This window comes from Chelmon rostratus, chromosome 18 (genome assembly GCF_017976325.1).
Source record: "Chelmon rostratus isolate fCheRos1 chromosome 18, fCheRos1.pri, whole genome shotgun sequence".
In the NCBI taxonomy this organism is placed as follows: domain Eukaryota; kingdom Metazoa; phylum Chordata; class Actinopteri; order Chaetodontiformes; family Chaetodontidae; genus Chelmon; species Chelmon rostratus.
Genome location: NC_055675.1, coordinates 5,100,704 through 5,119,332, shown reverse-complemented (window position 1 = coordinate 5,119,332; position 18,629 = coordinate 5,100,704). Strand labels below are relative to the sequence as shown.

At 45.9% G+C, this 18,629-nt stretch overlaps 3 protein-coding genes across 5 annotated transcripts; 1 reads left to right on the top strand and 2 right to left on the bottom strand.

Annotated features, from left to right (window-relative positions):
- Positions 1-723: 723 nt before the first annotated feature.
- On the bottom strand, positions 724-2,739 carry il17a/f3 (interleukin 17a/f3). The gene is made up of 4 exons (XM_041959212.1): positions 2,697-2,739; positions 2,257-2,456; positions 2,013-2,156; positions 724-1,356 (listed from the first exon to the last, which is right to left on the bottom strand). The coding sequence occupies exons 1-4, from the start codon at positions 2,703-2,705 to the stop codon at positions 1,227-1,229; spliced, it is 483 nt and encodes a 160-aa protein (XP_041815146.1). The 5' UTR covers positions 2,706-2,739; the 3' UTR covers positions 724-1,226.
- A 3,767-nt stretch (positions 2,740-6,506) lies between these two features.
- mcm3 (minichromosome maintenance complex component 3) lies at positions 6,507-12,450 on the bottom strand. Its single transcript, XM_041958524.1, has 17 exons — positions 12,299-12,450; positions 11,873-11,985; positions 11,306-11,514; positions 11,039-11,169; positions 10,648-10,886; positions 10,459-10,567; positions 10,199-10,352; positions 9,965-10,096; positions 9,613-9,821; positions 9,339-9,513; positions 9,131-9,257; positions 8,838-8,988; positions 8,404-8,544; positions 8,177-8,286; positions 7,996-8,069; positions 7,468-7,567; positions 6,507-7,255 (listed from the first exon to the last, which is right to left on the bottom strand). Exons 1-17 carry the CDS (start codon positions 12,371-12,373, stop codon positions 7,057-7,059), a joined length of 2,448 nt encoding a protein of 815 aa, XP_041814458.1. The 5' UTR covers positions 12,374-12,450; the 3' UTR covers positions 6,507-7,056.
- A 1,600-nt stretch (positions 12,451-14,050) lies between these two features.
- paqr8 (progestin and adipoQ receptor family member VIII) lies at positions 14,051-16,537 on the top strand. Of its 3 annotated transcripts, XM_041958873.1 has the most exons (4): positions 14,051-14,217; positions 14,333-14,942; positions 15,040-15,136; positions 15,237-16,537. In XM_041958873.1, the coding sequence occupies exon 4, from the start codon at positions 15,324-15,326 to the stop codon at positions 16,413-16,415; it is 1,092 nt and encodes a 363-aa protein (XP_041814807.1). In that variant the 5' UTR covers positions 14,051-14,217; positions 14,333-14,942; positions 15,040-15,136; positions 15,237-15,323; the 3' UTR covers positions 16,416-16,537. The 3 variants fall into 3 exon arrangements, with proteins under 3 accessions (XP_041814807.1, XP_041814808.1, XP_041814806.1); XM_041958874.1 differs by lacking the exon at positions 14,333-14,942; XM_041958872.1 differs by lacking the exons at positions 14,333-14,942; positions 15,040-15,136.
- Positions 16,538-18,629: the final 2,092 nt, after the last annotated feature.

Genomic DNA, 18,629 nt, shown 5'->3' with positions numbered 1-18,629 from the left:
CATGGGGTTTGTACTTGCTGTAACTGTGTGTCGCTGTATATCTTCGAGGCTGGATTGATTGTATCTATTTGGCATGGTCAGTAAAAACAGCTTGACTGAACTCGCTCTCGTTCTCATCATTTCTCAGTTGTAGATTGATCGTACAGCGCCTCCACTGGGGATGGGCACTGGAGACATGTCTCACTGTTGTTGTTTCAGGTCAGTTTTCTTGCTCAAGCCTGTCAACATTTTTCTTATTCAAGTCAATGAGTGTAACTCATGTAGGGCAGCCTGTGACCTCTCGGTCCGCCATACCTTATTGGTGGAGGCTGGGGCACTATGCACCCTGAAATGAAAACCTGCAGAATCTAATCAGGAATGTACAAAGGTTTTTTGGGGGTTAAAAAAAAAATAAATGCATGTTTTAATTGCAGTCAAGACACTAGAACTAAGCATCAGTCAGTAAAGCACAGTTCCCTTTGCAGCAAATGCATCAATTAACTAATCAGAAACAACAAATGGTTGGGTGGTCTGTCCGATATTTTCTTTGCTCAGTCAGTCACATCCATGAAACATTCTAATCAGACCATAATACATGCCGCATGTAATTAGCACAATTTAAAATCAAACATGAATTTGTAGTGAACAATAGTTCTTCACAGCACAAACAGACATTCAGGTTAGGATAAAAAATTTAATTTTCATATTGTTTACAATGAAATACGAGTAGGGTTCTTATAGAATGTGACTTAAAAATAACATATATAAAAGAACATACACACCCTTCAAAAATAGCATTACCATTACATATACAAATATTTATTCTAATAACACCCCTTCCATGGCTCAGTAATCCTGAGAAAATCAATACAGTACATGTTTTACTATTATTATTATTATGATTATTATTATTATTATTATTAAAAAAAATCATCCAGCAGTGTTTATCTGTCACTGTACTTTCACGCCTAGGTTAAAGCTGCATTAAGCAATTTTCACCACTAGGGGGCAGAAAGAAAAGCAGCTCTTTGCAGTTATTATCATTTGTACATATTCATGACATTACATCTGCTGGAGGCTTTGTGGCGGTGGGTTGAGTCACAGGGCTTGTTGATAACAACAGTAGCTGGCGAGCTAATGGCTAACATGCAAGCAAGTCAGGAACACGCTAGTGCTATTCGGTCACAACAGTCATAAAAGGCCCTTTTTCACCAAGTCGTTTGAAAATATTGCTTAAGACATGTGTGTTACTGCTGTGGGATGACACTGGGCCTCACACAGGTACAGCCCACCGTGATCACCTCCGTCCCCAGGCGGAAGTCATACTTGTTCCTAGCCTTCCTCCCTCTTTTGTTATTGTGGCTTTGCCTCGGGACCCTGGATTGAGACGGGAACATTAGCGAGGACTGAACATACACGGATGACGTCATTATAAGATTATCATGTTCAGTTGGACTGTGGATGTGACGAGAACGGACAGACAGGCAACAAGCAAAATAAGTCGGCCTAATTTATTTGAGGGTGTTCCCATTCAGTTCAATGCAGTGAATGCATACCAAACCCTTCACACTGCTTTATGCACTCCTCATCATGCACCTGATCCAGAGGAATTCAGTTAGAAGTACTTGTGCTGTGCTGACGATGGATAATAAACATCTAATTATTTCAGGTTTTCATATTCCCACTATTATGCATCCCATAATATACACTTTATCATTAGCAAATGCCAAGAAAGTTGAATGTCCTCTGTTCTGTGCCTCAAGTTAAACTGGTAGGTCCTATCATTGGATTACACTGCTGAATGGTGCCTGCCCTGATTATGGCCCAGCCTTGCTGCTTGTTTCAACAGGAAATGCATCAGATTAAGAGAGATAAATCCTCTCCAAATTACATTTCACATTCATTGTTAGGCTGACCCAAGACTGACCTCAAAGACCTCGCTGTCATCTTTAAGCGTGCACTGATCGTTGCACCGTCACAAGAAACAGAAAACTGCATCATGAGCTGCTTTTCCAGAGACTGCAGTGGCTCACCTGTGGAGGACCAGGACCTGGTAGTTGATAGGTTTAGCCACCAGGGCTGCATCCTCTCCTCCGCCCTGCAGGCTCAGACAGCCGGAGGTCAGGCACTGAGCATGAGCGATCCGCCTGGGCAAGCGAGAGGCCACGCAGGACTCTCTGGAGAGGGAGGGAAACAAAACGCAGTTAGAGTCAGAGAATTTAAAAGTTCACAAACACACGTCGAACCAGTGGTGTAAGGCAGGCAGCGGTGCCTCACCTGTACGTCCATGGCGACAGAGACATGTTGGCTATGGTTGAGGCAGGCGTGCTGGCGATTTGACGCACTGAAGGGTCCAGGAGCAGTCTCACTGTCCTTCCCCGCAGTCCAGTTCCTCGCCCCAGCTGCACTGAGACCGCCTGGCCTGTCCTGCTGGCGTGCAGCAGCGCGGCGCTCAGCACCAGCAAAGCTCTCAACACCTAAACACAAGAACACGAGACAAGCCACAAACACACAGCAGAAAAACCCTCTGAATGAGGAGAGGCTCCACACATCTTTCATTCGCGTCTCAGTTTTAAGACCTACATTATGAAATTTGTAGAAAGTCACACGGTCCACTTGTTTTCATAACATGTCACATTATGTCTCGTCGCCCTTTCTGAAAAGTCATCTCAGGATGATGAATAAGGGTTAGAGATAAACGCTGCTGGAGAACTCACCTGCTGCATGACTGTGTGTCTCAGCTCAAACTGTGAAGTGCTGCTCTGCTGTCCTGCTGCGTCTCCACTCTCTCTCTGAGTTTATATGCAGGCCGGCTCTGTGTGCGTTGGCAAGACCCGTGGCGCGTTTCCGCTATGACTGTCACTGATTTTAAAGATACACATGTTGATCTGTAAACGCGATAAGGGTTTGTCTCTCTGTGGTCAGCATTTCTTTCTTTGTCCGCCGTCACTGTATCTGTGCACGCATATTCCTCTGTCACTGTCTTGCATTTGCTCTTAACAGCAACACACAGCTCAAACATACATCTTTTAAAAGCATTGCACTCTTTACCTGACCCCATTGTGACCTCAGAATTTGCAAATTGTGAACAGCAGTAATTCCCCTGTGGCACTTTCATACGTCTGACCAAAAGGTGTGAAAGTGTCTGCTCGCCCATGGACCGTTTTTCATGTGGCTGTGAAAGCAGGACACGACTTCTGACCTTGATGGCATAAAGGGAGAAGTTTGTGAGCGCGCTGATGTGAAAAGCTGCAACTCGAGCTGTAAAACTGCCAGCGCCCAAACAAACCAGGGGGGATTTTATCAGCCCAAACCCAAATAAAACAAACAATTATTCTAAATGAACTTTCAAACAACGTGGCTCAGATTTCCTTTAAAAGTTAGTTAGACATGCAAGAAGAACCCAGTGCAGAAAGCAGAACAACTTTTATACATTATATTCAACTCAGTGGCTTCAGGGAACCTTCCAACAGTAAAGAATGAGACATCATCTTGGCACATTATCCCACTAAGAAAGCAGCAGAGGCTAATCACTCTGAACTGCCTCTGATTTTTCATCATATAAAACACACCACCAGTGACTCCGGCTACACCCTGCCCACCCACCCCATGTGAAGCAATGTAGGTCAAAGACATGCTTGACGTGAAACGCTGTGGTTCTGGTAATAAATCAGCATGCCTACTCATCGAGGACAAACCATGTGATAACATCTTCTCCCACCGTGCATCATATGAGTAAGGAGCCTGCAAACTGGAGCGCAGCTGTGCTGGAGACGGTTTCGGAACAAGAAGTTCAAGCAGTTTAACACCATTAAAACTGAAGTACAATATGTTCCTCACACACGAAATAGATGGCTTTTGAATGATCGGTGAAACAGCTGATGAGAAATCTAGACATTTGATACGTGGAGTTGTAGTGAAGTGGTGCTCCAGCTGCAAAAACCCTTTGGTGCCCTCCTTCATTTTTTAAAAAAAGATATCATCTACTGTGCAGATGGTCCTGTGAGCTCTGCAGCTTGTGCGGCCTTGAGAGCGTCGTCACACTGATCAGTTTTAAAGCGTCACTCCACTGATTTTGCATGAGGATCAGTTCACCCTTCACCACTCTAAGTGTGTAACAGCAGTTGTATGATGTCCTCTGTGGCTCTGAAAGGAGCTTTTTCATGTCTGAAAGAATGACTCTGATGACATCATCGGGGTTCACGCTCCTTTTAGCTCTGTTTTGGTCTCAAGGGACATATCTCCCTCTTTAACTGTTAGGTAAGTCTCTAACGTGGCGTGTGTGCCGAGCAAGAAGCACACAGGGGGCTTATCAAAGCCCTGAAAGCGGCTGCCGGTGGAGTCTGGGAACTACACTGATGAGACTGAACCGGAACAGTGGAAACGAGAGGCTGAAAACCTGAAACCTGAAATGCTGTGCAGAGCTGAAGGGAGCTGCAGAGCTGCAGCTTGATTCTCTGTGGGTTTGTTGCTACCAGTCACTTCTTTCACATTACTCATCATTTGGTCTATTGTTAATATTCACATATTGATTGATGCAGCTTTAAAGATGGCTGTCTTTAATTGATTGAAGGAGTCACTCAGCCTGTTTTTAGTGAACATGAATTGTGTCTCCATATTCCTTTGCCGAATAGCACCTCCTCTGTTTCTGTTCATTCCCAGTGAAGTGCTCTGACGAGCCCGTCGAGTGCGGCTCTACATAACAGTGAGCAGCCTCAGTTCCCAGAGGTGAAGTTTGACTCAACACCAAGTGACAGAGTCAAGTGCAAGATCATTTATTTATACAGCCGCTCATCAAAAGACTTTGAGTCTAACTAATCCATGAATTATCACAGGACGCAGGATATTAAGTTAGAGAGAGATTACAGGCCACTGCAGAGCTGCTGGTGTGAGATCCTCAGAGAGGACACAGAGTCCTGTGCTCAATTTATGAGAGGGAAATATTGGGGTGCAATGGTAAGAACTAAGATGTAATCTGGTACAGAAGGATGAGAGTGCCAGTTGAAGTTTAGTCTCCCATTGTTATGACAACCGAGCTGATGCCCGAGTCCAGCTCAGCTGAAAACATGAACAGAAGGATGTTAGAAAGAAACACAACTACGCAGTTAGCACAGACTTCCTCAGTACACCTACTCTAAAGTTCCCCTCATAGGAAGCGCATGGGAGGATCAAGCATCGGCCGTCATTTATCAGTCTGCAAACTCAGACTGATACTACGGTGCAGGTCGTAGTGCCGGTAGTTGTAAGCCGCCTGTGAGGTCATTCAGTGTTATTCAGTGTGGACTGAAAGGAGGAAGAAAGGTCAGTGTGAACAGAGCTGACGTGTTACTGTCATTTTCAAAGTCAAAGTCAAAGTCAAAGACAATTAGCCTGGCTCTGTCCCAAGTTCGCAAAATCCTTCATAAAAGCACAGCTTTTCATTTCCTGCACTTGAACTTTTGTAGGGATGAAACCAACAAGACGTAACATGATAATTAGTGAGCTTATTTTATCTGCAGAGGGAGCCAGGCTAGCTGTTTAGCCCTGTTTAGCTCAGCTTGGTCTTTGTGCTAAGCTAAGCTAACCAGCTGCTCACTGTAGCCTTATATTTTCCGGACATACATGAAAGTGCTATCTATCTTCTCATCAATGCAAGAAAGCAAAGAAGTATATTTCCCAAAATATTGAACAAAAAACACCAGTCTACATTTCCATATACGCCTGGGGGGATTAAAGGCTAAAGAAAAACAAAAAGCTTTTTTGTTGGTATGTTTAAAAATAGAAATAAATTGTCTTGTTTGATTTGCAGTCTTTGGCTTTTCGCCTGTGAGTTTTGATTCGTGAATATAAACTTCTCTGAGGCTTGAGAGGACCGCGCTGACAGGATTTGAATATTCTGTTGTTGAAACACAGCTTTAAAAGAAACTAAAACTAAACTGAAGCTGAGGCGAAACATGTGAGGCTGCAGCTTTTCACACCGTATGTGATATGAGTCAGCCGTGGGCGGCGAGCGCTCGGGTCGCCTCGCGTCCTGGATGATGGCCTCATGTGTGGTCGGTGCATCACGGGGCCGAGAGTGTGGGCGCAGCAATGCTGTGTGGTGCCACCACCTGAACTTTCATCTGAATCACGATAAAGCCGTTCGACTATTAATTGGGGTAAAGAAGTAGGTGAAGCAAGGAGGGAGCTGAGCAGTGATTTCACTCTGTGGGGCCAGCCTCCCACACAAACCAGATCCGGATTCATCAGGGGTTTCAAGTAAAATGCTTCTTGGAAACACCAGCGCAGAAGCAGAAAGAGGGCTAGTCTTTTGAGAACGGCTCTTCTGGGAAATCCGGAAGCTACCCATTTGTATTTTAGACAATCTTTGCAGCAAATTTTATCACAACAAAAACAAAGCACAGCCAGGGTCGCTCGCAGCACAAATTTACCGGCACCAGTCCTGAAGTGATTCCCCCCCGGATGCAGGGTATGATACTGTGCACATGAAGCAAGAGGCAGAAAGTCACAGCTCATAATGCAGCAGTCAATTACAACACATGTTATTTCTCAAGCATTACATTTTATTTTCTTAACACACAACTACAGTTATTTAACAAAACTTGTCTCAAATATATACAAATCCATAGAGCAGAAGTGTTGGTAAACCTGCTCAGTACAACCTTATGGTGGAACTGCACTAAGCTGCAACGGCCCTCTTCATATGAGCTGAGATGTTCAATTACACCAACAGCAGTCTGATGATGCACGGTCATACGAACACTGAGGAGTCATATTTCCACTGCTGAACACAAACAGGTGAATAAAGGATTAAGACTTCATCCTTTTTGCGCCGGTCCTGCTTGCAAACATGGGTCGATGAAGCTGCAAATCCATCACGAGCACAAACTGTTGTGGATATTTATGGCGGCTTCATGTGTGGAATCGCAGATTAGAGGTCTGGCTTTATTTTTTGAGTGAGCAAAGACTGCATTTTGAGGAAAAGATGAAAAGCAGGATGCGTGAATGCAAATGAAGCGTCCGATATGTACATTTGAATATAAACCGGCGGTTGATTCTGAGTCTTTGTAATCATTTTCAAAGTGCTCCCCTCCTCCCTCAGATGAGGAAGATGATGTCGTCGGCCACCATCACCTGGTTGTCGTCCTGCATGCGAGCCAGAGCGGCGCGAACTTCCGGCTCCGAGAAGCGACTCTGGCGCTCCTTGTTGATGTCGTCCATCAGGGTCTTCATCTTCACGGACTGAGCGTGAGCAGACTGGAACACGGCGAACAGGGACGACTTGAACTCCTTCAGCCTGACGGAGGAAAGCAGCAGAGATGCGATTAAAATTCAGAGTCAGGGAAGTTGCACAGTTCCCTTAAACTCTAAAAAAAGTCGATGTCATTTAATAGAATGGCCTCAGTTCCAGCCCGGCATCTGTTCTAAAAGCACTAATCATGAAAAATTACAAACAACAATATATTGAGCACTTCTGCCTATTTCAAGCTGTCTGAATCCAGCACCCACCTCTCTGCAGAGAGCTTGGGGTCTTCGGCCTGTGACGTGGTATCCATGGCCTCCTCCTCCTCCCGCCGTGCCTTGGCTGGTTTTGGGGTGCCGGCCTGAACTAAAAAAAAAAAAAAAGAAAGACCAGTGTGAAAATTCAGGAAACTGTAACATATATTGTTATTTTGAGCACAGGTAGAAGAAACACTCAAATTTACTTATCAGCCAATTCAGGTATCTGAAGGAAAAGTATTTGTTGTGCAGCAGAAAGGTGCCTGACTTCCAGTATACCGCTACACATTATAGGATATGTGGTCAAGGCCGAGCTAATTTAAACCGCTTAAATATACAGGTACGCAGGTTAATGTGTCACAACGATTTATATGGTCATGTGCTTTGTATGTAAAACCTAAATCTGCAAGAATCCAACTAAAAAATAGACAATCTGACGTCTAAACTGAAGGTGAGCGTCCAGCTGTGTCTGGAGTGAGTAACTGATGATGGAAACAGTTGACAGCCGTGTGTGAAGGTAATATAAGCGAGGCTTACTCTCAGGGACGTCCTGCTCTTCGCTGAAGTCATACGGGCTGTAAGGCTCGCTGCCCTGAGAGCCACGTCGCCCCCTGCAGGACACACAGGTTGGTGTTATTAATGACTGATCAGTAGCAATGAAGAGCATTTTAAAATGAAGTAAAGGCAGCGGAGAGTGCATCTTGGTGCAGCTGTCTACCTCTTCTTCGCAGCTCTCTGTGAGCGCTGAGTGGACGACTCCTCGCCCTCTTCCTCCTCTGAACCGGAGTCCCGCTCCTGTCTCGAGCGTTTCTTCTCTTTCTCCAGAACCTGCGGGGGGGGAAACCAGACAGTCGGGATATGAGCCTCGTTCACACGGCTGTGCCCCCGGCGTACGGGGGCAAAAACGCAGTCGCTCCACTCTTCAGCAGACACCCCAGTACGGACCTTTTTGAAGTAGGCAAACTGGACGAGCTCCACGGCCACCTCCGAGTCCTCCAGCTCCACGGCTTTGCTCATGCGGGCCTTGGCGTGCGCCGTGGACAGACGGATCAGGGTCTCCAGCGTACGGGCCGTCACTGGGGAGGTCTGAGGAGGAGGAGGAAGAAGATCAGGGTACGCCATGGCTTCTACTAGAGCATTACAATGATCCTTTTAAACTGTTGCCTAAAGATAACGAATCATTTACGTCTTTTTAAAGGAACTGTTAACCATTTTCGCTATCCTATTAAAAACACAGATGTAACTGCCAGTGGTGGAAAGTAACTAAGTACATTTAGTTAGGTTTTGTACTCAAGGTACTTGTACTTTGACTGAGAATCTGTGTGCACATTCAGTAACCTCTCGTGTACATATAAAGGTGCGTGCGTGCTCCTGCTCACCCTGGCGATATCAGCACCCATCTGCTCCTGGCTCCTCAGCCTCGAGTACTCTTCTGCGATGTGATTGGCCGCCTCCTCCGTTAGCACAGGCGTCACAGCCTTGGCGATGTGGATGTACTTCCTCATGAACTCCTTGCTCACGATCTTATCCCTGAAACAGAGGCGACATTTCAGCCTTTACTCATATGCCTGAACACAGCCACTCATGTTTTGTGCTTTTCACACAGGACATCTATCAAAAGTGAAAAGTCTGATGTTTGTGTTTCCTGCCAGGGCAGATGCTGCGTGCGTACTTCTTTCTCTTGCTTCCGTGCAGCAGGTTGTTGTGTTTCTCGTAGATCTGCAGCTCCTCGTGCTCTTCTGCTATTGCGTCTGGGTCTTCAGTGGCCAGGATGTCTACTGTCCCACCCAGAGCCATGGCTGGACAAGAGGAAACAATATTAGTCAAAATACTAACTCACTACACAGAGGGCAGTTTGAAGAAGTCCTGATGCACAGTACCTGCTCCCTCCTGCTCACGGGGGTCGCGGTAGCGGTGCATCCTCAGCACGTGATCCGAGATCTCCCGGTCCTGCTCGGGGTCCATCTGATCCAGCACGATGAACAGGAGGTCAAAACGTGACAGCAGGGAGTCCTGCAGGCCGATGTTCTCCATGGGGGTCTTATACTGGTCGTACTGCACAGATGGACCAGATTAAAAATATATATATCCAGATAAGCCAAGAGTCCGGCAAGACACGTACGGGTCAAACAGGCTGTCAGATTAGTTCCTCACCCTGCCGTAGACGGGGTTGGCGGCCGCCAGCACAGAGCAGCGGGCGTTGAGCCGGGCGTGGATGCCGGCCTTGGCGATGGTGACGCGGCCCTGCTCCATCACCTCGTGGATGGCTGTGCGGTCCATGTCGGACATTTTGTCAAACTCGTCGATGCACACCACGCCGCGGTCGGCCAGCACCATTGCGCCCGCCTCCAGGCGACGCTCACCTTAGAGAGAAAAAAACATTATGGGCTGGTGAGTTGGGTAATGGATGTGTAAGATACATCCCAGAAATGTGAAGATCTACGTGTGTCAGAGCTGATGCATGTGTACACTTCTGTGTGTGTGTGTGTGTGTGTGTGTGTCGTACCGGTCTCCTGGTCCGTGGTGACGGCAGCGGTCAGACCCACTCCGGAGGAGCCTCGCCCTGTGGTGGGGATGGCTCTGGGTGCCGTGTGGAGGACATAACGCAGCAGCTGGGACTTTGCAACTGACGGATCACCTGGTAAAGAAGAACGCGTGATGAGATAAATGATAACAACCACCGTCACCCAAACAAGTCCCCCGCTCGAATGAAGACGCCTGCAAGGACAAACTCTGGTACCGATGAGCAGGATGTTGATGTCTCCTCTGATGCGCGATCCGTTCTCCAGCACCTTCTCCACGCCGCCCAGCAACATGCAAAGGATGGCCTTTTTTATGTACTCGTGACCGTGGATGCTGGGAGCGAGGGAGCGAGCCAGCTGGTCAAACACATCCTGAGTAAAAGCAGAGAAGGAAATTGATTTTCTCATTTAGTTGAAGTGTGAAGTGTCGTAAGTGTGGACAGCTGTGGGAAACCAGGAGGAAAGACTGCGGCCTCACCGTGGAGCGAGTCCGGCTGAAGTTCCTGATTTTGGCGATGTCGTCCGCGGAGAAGTACGGGGACACTTCCTTGCTCATCTGCTTGACGTGGCAGGCGATCATGATGGTCCTGAGTAGAGGAGGGTGGAAAATTAATCCAAGAGGCAACCCAGCAGCTCCAGCACACACACACACGTCATCCCACCTCACCTGAACGTGCCAGAGGTGAATCCACCCTTCTTGCCGGGCAGGCAGCGGTACGTTCCGATGATCTGCACTCGGTCTCCGGGTTTGACCACGTCCACCAGGTCGTTGTCCAGGATGATGTCCACAGAGCGAGGCAGCTGGCCAGCGGGGGCTTTCTCTGGCATCTCCTGTACCGTGATGGTCTGGTGGTCCTTATAGATGGAGAGGCCGAACTCTGTCTCCAGAGGGTTGTTCTCCTCGTCCTGTCGCGACAGACAGAAATAGAGGATTGATGTTTGAAAAAGGGGGAAAACATGAACCAAAAAACAACAACAACCATCACTGTTAATCTCAGCAATGATGCCATTTAAGCACCAGAAATGTAAAAACCAAATATCCAAACTCCTCTTGTTACCTTGGTGGGGTAGATGGCACTGGAGGGGAAGGCATCCAGCGAGGTCATGTCTGTGTATTTCCTTTCCATTGTCTTCTTGGTGGCCGGGCAGTAGTGGACGCTGCGCACTACTTTAGGACGCACCAGAGAACCTGAAGGAGGATGAGGAAATGATTAACATTAATATTACCTTGAAAGGGATGTGTTTAGAAGACTACATCTAGTACAAACTAATCAAAGACAAGTAGTGATCAGCAGAGCTCAAAGACGGGTGGAGGATAAACTCACACTTGGTGATGATGCCCTCCACACACACCATGCTGCCCAGCAGGCGGGAGGTCAGGGTTCGGGGGGTGACGTGCTTGGAGCCAAAGCTGCCCTCCAGGCCGACGTAAAACTCCTCGTACTGCTTGGCATAGGTGGCGTCCACGGAGGCCACCAGGTCCTTCAGAGCCCGCTGGAAGGCCAGCAGCTCCTCGAAGGCGTTGCTCATCAGTCTGGTAGAGGCAGGAATGCATGTGGGTCATGGATGGAGTTATGAGTTTTTACTTTTTATTCTGAGTGCTATTTTTGCAAGCATATCAGGGAATAATAACACACCGAAACACTGATTGTCACAGTAGGTCTGTTCAAGGTGTGTAATCAGGGCCTTTCCAACATGCTACAGACCATTATTCGCGTCATGCAGCCAATAAAACTAAACCACTTAGTGATGAAACATGACAGCTTTAATGTCAAACCCCTTTAGCTCCACATTTTATCTACACTTGAACCTTTGGGCTTGTTAAAGAAAGTTTATCGTCTTTTGAAAGTTGCATTCAGTCACACACTTTCCACACACAGTTTCTTCCTTACTTTGCGGCCCGGGCCTCGTTCCGTCTCCTCAGGTCGTTGATGTTGACGATGAGCCGAGCTTTGTTCTCGCTGATCATGTCCCGGACTTTGCTTTGGTAAACCCCCTGGTCTTGCTGTAAAAAAAACGGACAGAAGATAAGTGTTGTTTCCTTCATTTTCAACCCAAATAAACTCCATAATGCTTTCGCTGGGCTCCAGAACAAAGAAGGATCAGCTCACGGCTTCCTGAACACAACTGGCTGCACTCAGAACAGACTTAGCTGTTGCGCCAAGCTTCAGATGAACGTGTGGCACTTGTAAAATGATGTTATTTCGCCGTCAGAGGCGATGGCTCTTGCAGATTAACTGGAGTTCTTTTGTTGTGACCGCATGGTTTCTCATGTCATCCCACAACAGAGCGTTTAGTCTCATAAAAGTCAGACTTACATCGTCGTCCAGAAAGTCCAGGTAATCCCTCTGCGCCTCCCTCATCTCCCGGTCATCTACGACGTCGGTTGCCATCGTGAACGATTATTTATTATACTTTAAAAGCTACAAATATCGCACAGAGCCTCTTCACTGAGTCCGCTCTGCTGCCGTCTGACTACACAACTGAAGGGATTTCGCGCCACTGCGTGCCGGGTGCAAGTAGAGCGTAAGACGCCATTGGTCAACTCGTCACGTGCTACTTAGCATAGTCGGCGCGTAAACGTAGAGCTGTCCAATAGAATCAACCGTGACAGGACTTGACCACGCCTACCCAAGAACTCCCGCGAAAACGGAGCAGGAAGAGGCGGGCTGTGTAAAATGAGGAAAATGCGAGCGGATGTCCACCGAGCAGACCTGACCTCACCTCTTTGTCCAGGAGATGGCGACAAATACGGCGTCTTGACATGGAATTGAAAACCTTCAGAGTTCTGATGATGTTAGTTGTGCTTCTGTCACAGACATTTTAATCATATTAAGTTGTGATGATGTTCACAGGGCAATATCCATGAATGCATCTTCATATAAATTCTTGATGATTGATGGATTGACAGGATTCAGCAGTGTCATTATTTGGGAGTCCTATAATATATCTATTATTGAACCATTAACCAAGTAAAAAGGGACCATGCAGCATACATGCATGCAGAATTAGACATATATGGGGAAATGAGATCTGCATTCATAATTAAGGATCTGGATGATGGCAAAATTCCATCAGGGATTGTTTTATCAGTTCCTTTTCATTTGACAAAAAATATTAATGGAAATACTAAATAAACTCTTTATCATTATATTGTTGACTATTTGTCATCATCAGTTGATTTACTGTCAAAATATTCTTTTAATGCCCCTTTCAGATGTATAGAGATTGATGTTTGCATGTAATTAGGAGGAAAGTGATTCTTATATAGTGCAGAAGTTTATGATAGATAGATCTGTTTATGATAGTTCGCTACTTTTATTGTTATATGAGTTTTTAAATGTTTCTTTTCAACCCAATTAATTGTGATAGATTGATTAAATTTGCTTCACAATATTTAGTCCATCAATAGATGATTTATCACATACAATATTATTTTTCACTTTTTCGGGTTTATTTTTCCACGTGAAATTATAGAAAATTGTGTCTAGCAATTCAGCTGTACAAATTAATTTGTAGGGAGGACACAGACAAGCTGTAATAACGCATTCTTTCTAATAATGATAATAAAAAGCTCTACCTTGTATCAATAAATCCCTCATTAACCATCATTTTTAATGTGTCTTAATGTTTAATTATAATGTAATAATTATATCTTTGGGACAAATGCTTGATGGCATGTAAACAAGTGCACTGCTGAAATAAAGCAGGCCAACCTAGTTTAGATCATAAATAAAGTGCATGGTACCGGACAGTAGATGGAGACAAACATGCAAAATTAAACATGCTTTTTCCCCCTTTTCCCCACATTTTATCATCGTTATTAAGGTTGTATAAATTTTGGTCATTATAAACACGACTCCTCTAAGTTTCTAAGTTTCTGTCAGAAAGTGATAGGAAAACACTGCTGATGTGAAACAAAAAAATTAAAAATATCGAACTTTTTCAAAGTATAAGCTTAAATTAAGTCTACAAGGATAAACTGTAATTTGTGATGCTGACAGGACTGTGAAGAAGCGCACTTTGGGCGTTTCCGGTCATGAAACCCCGCCCACACCTCCGCGCGCCTCCGGGCTGTCGGGTCAGCTGTGTTTTTGCCCTTTACCTCCCTGCAGCCTCTGAAATATCCTTCTGCCTGAACCTGTTCAAGGAAAGGAAAGCCTGAGGTAAAGTTTGGCTCACTTTACTTCCCTCTGCGACTCCAGAGGCGCATCAGGTGTTCTGTCGATTCAAGCAGGTGAGCTGATGTTTCTCCCTCTTAGATCCTGTCACTAAAATCCCGCAACAATACCTCACAGATGTAAATCCTTACGGTTGTGGCAAATTACAATGTTTGTTTTATCTGTTTTCAGCGTTGACATACAGGATGAAACATGTGAAGCATCTTTCTGCACAGGGCTGATTCTGTGGCTCAGTTTCTTTGTTGCAAAAGGAAGATGGATTAAAGAAAACAGCATTTTAGTGTATTATTTCTTTCTAGGCTAAAAATGTACATGCAGCATGTTTCATAGACCTCCAGTCATTGGAACTTGGAAGGGTCAGAGGAATACTGATTTGTTACAGTCAAGGGGAAAATGGAGAGGGCTCAGACATCAGAAGGGGAGGCAAGTAGCTGTTGCCTCCATAGCTGCCCATTTACCTGACTGACAATGGTAGTTTACATTCTTCTCTGTGTGTGCCTATGACAACAGGAGGGTGATGGCTACAGGTCTGACTGCATACCTGCATTTTCTGTATACATGATTCATATGGAGAAGAATGCTTTCATGCATGACCCCATGTTTTGCGTGTTTGTTTTGTTACTGTTGTTACTGTTGTTTTAATAGTACTGCCAATAGTTTAATCTGGACCGAGATGATGATGGTGAAACACAAAGAGCTGCAGCTGCAGTATTTCAAGGCTTCCGACAGTCCTGCTTTGTTAATCTGTCCATTGACAGTTCACAGCATGTGCTTCTGGCTGGTTTGTGTTCAGTTTCAGTGACTTTCTCTCCCAGTTTTAACCCCCCTCTGAGTGTATTAAGATCGGACTTCACTTTCTCTTCATCTTCCATTCTTAGGTCCCCGTCTTCATACCTCTTATTCACTGCAGACTGAGAGTGATAGATTCTAAAAATGACTTGAAACTCTCTTCATCTCATCGTATCAAAGCACACTGTGGGTTCAGAGCCATTATAATGTCTTTCTTCAGTTTTCAAATATTTCTCTCCTATTAAGTGAACCTCTGTAATAATTCTGTCTGTCTGTCTGTTTTAAGTTTTGTCTCCCATAGGGTGCTCTGTCCTGCAGTCCTCTTCTGTCTGCATTCCACCTACTCTTCCTCAGCTCCACCCATCAACCAGCCATGTTGGGCGACATTCTGCAGCGGCTCAGCACTTTGACCCTCAGCCTCAAGCACCTTGGCCACCTGTCCCAGTTCTCTGACCTCGTCCCTTTGTCTATTCCGTCACCCAGCCCTACCGTCACCGCCTCCCAGGTTCCCAGCCTGTTCCGAGAGCCCTACATCCTGTCAGGTTACCGTCCCGTCCGGCAGGACTGGCGCTGCTACCTCCTCAGCCTCTTCCAGAGACACAATGAATGCCTGAACGTGTGGACCCACTTGTTGGCGGGTCCTGTGCTGCTGCTCCGCTGGTGGGCCAACGTAGGCGCCCTGGGGTACACCTTGGACTCAGCCTCTCTACCTCTGAGTGCCTTCCTGGTATCCTCGCTCACCTATCTGTTCTTCAGCACGGCAGCTCACCTCTTCCAGTCTCACTCTGAACATGCACACTACTTCCTCTTCTTCATGGACTACGTGGGTGTGGCAGTGTATCAGTATGGCTGCTCACTTGGACATTATTTCTACACGTCAGAGCCAGCGTGGAGAGAAAGCAGCATCGGGCTGCTGTTTCTGCCTGGAGCTGCCTTCTTTGGGTGGCTCACCTGTGCAGGCTGCTGTTTCGCTAAGTCCAGGTACCGGCGGCCATATCCATTGCAGCGTAAAATCTGCCAGCTGATCCCTAACACCCTAGCGTACCTGCTGGACATCAGCCCTGTAGCCCACCGCCTGCTCACCATCTCCTGGACAGAGGAGCCCTCGCTGCCCTTCCACGCCCTCCAGATGGCCTCGTTCCTGCTGTCCGCCCTCTTCTTCTCCTGTCCCATCCCTGAGCGCTTCTTCCCTGGCCACTGTGACTTTGTGGGTCAGGGTCACCAGATCTTCCACCTGTTTCTGTCCCTGTGCACCGTGTTCCAGCTGGAGGCTCTGTTCCAGGACTACGCCCGGCGGAGGGACACGGTGGTGGAGGTATTTGGAGAGCGGCAGCTGTGGTGGGCTTGTGTGTCCTTCCCTGTCCTGTTTGTGTTTTGCATCCTGACAGCGTTCGTTACAATGTGGCACATGAAAAAGCAACTGGATGGACAGGGTAAGCAGGGTAAACATGAGAAAGACAAGTGACAACAGTAAGTGTGTGTGTGTGTGAGAGAGAGAGAGAGAGGGAGAGAGAGACATTGGATTTAAATGTACCAAATAATATGAATAATAATACTAATAAATAAAGCCATCTTTGAAAGTTTTTGTTGAGCATGAATCAGTTGAGTGTGATTACTTCAAGTATCCAAACAATAAAATGATGTGAAAGAGCTTCTTTTCTGGTACAATGAACAGGTCATCTGAAATGTCCCACGGGTTTAACTGCTGATTCGACAAAGCAGCGGCTGGCTCAGTGGGCTCCATAGTTTGCTAACTATGGCTCAGTGCAGTTTTCCACGGTGAATCATCCTCCCATTTAATTGTTGCTGACGTCGGAGTGTGTTCTGAGGAGAATGCTGATGAAGATTATTGGTCAGAAACAAACCAGGACTAAACAGTGTTTGTGTTGTTGAATAATAAACGTGTATATTGTAAATGTCTGTAGAGAAGATGAGAAAAGTTTGCTTACTGTCCAGTATTGGACATACTGACGCTCCAAACCAGCTTTGCATTCGCCACAAAGGGTGTCTGCTCTCTCAGGTGAGCAGCAGTGTTTACATAGGAAGGCTGAGTTAAAGAGCAAATCTGGATTATGGCGTTCACCAAAGTGGTCTAGCCAGATAGTGGGATTTGGGTGAACAAAGACGCTAGTTTAATACTGAGGCGGGGGAATAGACTGCACAGAGAGACGCTGGCAGAACGGTTTTCCACAGCAGATCCAGGGGGTGGACACGATGACAACGGACAACACTGCTCTGCAGCGGCAAAAAGCAGCAGCTGCATCGTTTTTGGTCTATTTTTCTGCCTCCTGACTCGTTATATTGAGTTTGAAAAATGGAAAGAAAATCGTATTGTTCCTACACTGAAGGGTTTTGACTGGCAGGGGGGGGAGCGGATGAAAGACTGTTTTATCTCAGCATAATGATATCGAGCAGATTGAACACCAGCCAGATGCCAGCAAGGCCAAGTCAAAGGACAGCATGAGACAACGTAAACGGGAAAATGGAAAAAGTTGCAAGTCCTTGGCAAATACTGAATGTTTAGAACAGGCTTTGACATAAATCAAGGCCGTTTAGACACTGACGTTGAACACATATATATCTTGTTGACTGTGTTTGTCTGTATGGAGGAAACCAGGCTGTCGTCCGTGTGTCTCTGTGGTTTTGCTTGTTCTTTATCATGTGATACAGATCGTACCTCAGTCATATTAAGATGGTCGTCACACCTTTTGTCTCTAATATGAAAAGTAAATTCACACTCGGGACGAGTTGCAGGATGGCCCTGAGTCAGTGTGTGAGTCAGAGCTCAGGCCTCATTTTAAAGGACTAGTTCAACATTTTGGGAAACGTGCATGTCTGCTTTGTTGCTGAGAATTGAATGGGAAGATCGATACTGCTCTCGTATGTGCTACCCTAGCTTAGCATAAAGACTGAAAGCAGAGGGAAACGGCTAGCCTGGCTCTGTCCAAAGCTGACAAAATCTGCTTCCCAGCAGTTCGAAATCTCACTAATTCATATTTTATGCCTCGCTTGTTTCAGGTGTAGACAAACAAAATGTGAAAATGAAGAGTTGTGGGCTTACAGGGGGGTTTTGTGCTGCTCCGTTTATTGGCAAGTCGCAGTTACTTTCTCAAGCTTTCAGGTGTGTTCGAACCAGCTTGTCATTTAACTTCCAGCTAGAAAGCGAATGAGTGCATTTCTCCAAATGTCAAATTATTAAATCCCCTAATTCTTAAGAGGAATTTTTCTCAACTATTAAATTGCAGAATGAAATGTATTTATAGAGTATGCATCATTGTCTGTTATTTGGGATAGTCTGAATGAAAATATGTGGACCAGCAGTGTGCCAGGCCCACTTTCCTCTGCAGGGTTTAACTCAGCTAGCATCAGGAGGGTTATTATTTTTTCAATTTGAACACAAACACTGATTATTTGTTTGCTGGGTTTGTTCCTATATGAGCAAATTGTGCTTTCAGGATTATTTTGCAAATATTTGAAATTGGCAATGATTCCTGCAGGCCTCCTTTCCCCCCACTGTGAAAGTGTGGCTATTGATTTTTTCTTTGTGCCTCTGAGCAAATCTCATACAGACCGCAGAAATGGAAGGAAATTGCTGAGCGCTATAGATTGTCTTCACAAGATGATTATGACAGAATGGGGCTGTTAAACAGGTAATGGGTGTGGGTGTTACTCGGTGTCG

Excerpts from the sequence above, each read along its gene's own strand:
- paqr8 (XM_041958872.1), top strand. The coding sequence starts at position 15,324 with ATGTTGGGCGACATTCTGCAGCGGCTCAGCACTTTGACCCTCAGCCTC.
- mcm3 (XM_041958524.1), bottom strand. The coding sequence starts at position 12,373 with ATGGCAACCGACGTCGTAGATGACCGGGAGATGAGGGAGGCGCAGAGG. Across the intron at positions 10,353-10,458 it reads TCAGCCGGACTCGCTCCACG|GATGTGTTTGACCAGCTGGC; the intron begins GTGAGGCCGCAG and ends GCTTTTACTCAG. Across the intron at positions 10,097-10,198 it reads CATCAACATCCTGCTCATCG|GTGATCCGTCAGTTGCAAAG; the intron begins GTACCAGAGTTT and ends CTTCTTTACCAG.
- il17a/f3 (XM_041959212.1), bottom strand. Across the intron at positions 2,157-2,256 it reads CTGTCGCCATGGACGTACAG|AGAGTCCTGCGTGGCCTCTC; the intron begins GTGAGGCACCGC and ends CTCCCTCTCCAG. Across the intron at positions 1,357-2,012 it reads CAGGTCCTGGTCCTCCACAG|GGTCCCGAGGCAAAGCCACA; the intron begins GTGAGCCACTGC and ends GTCTCAATCCAG.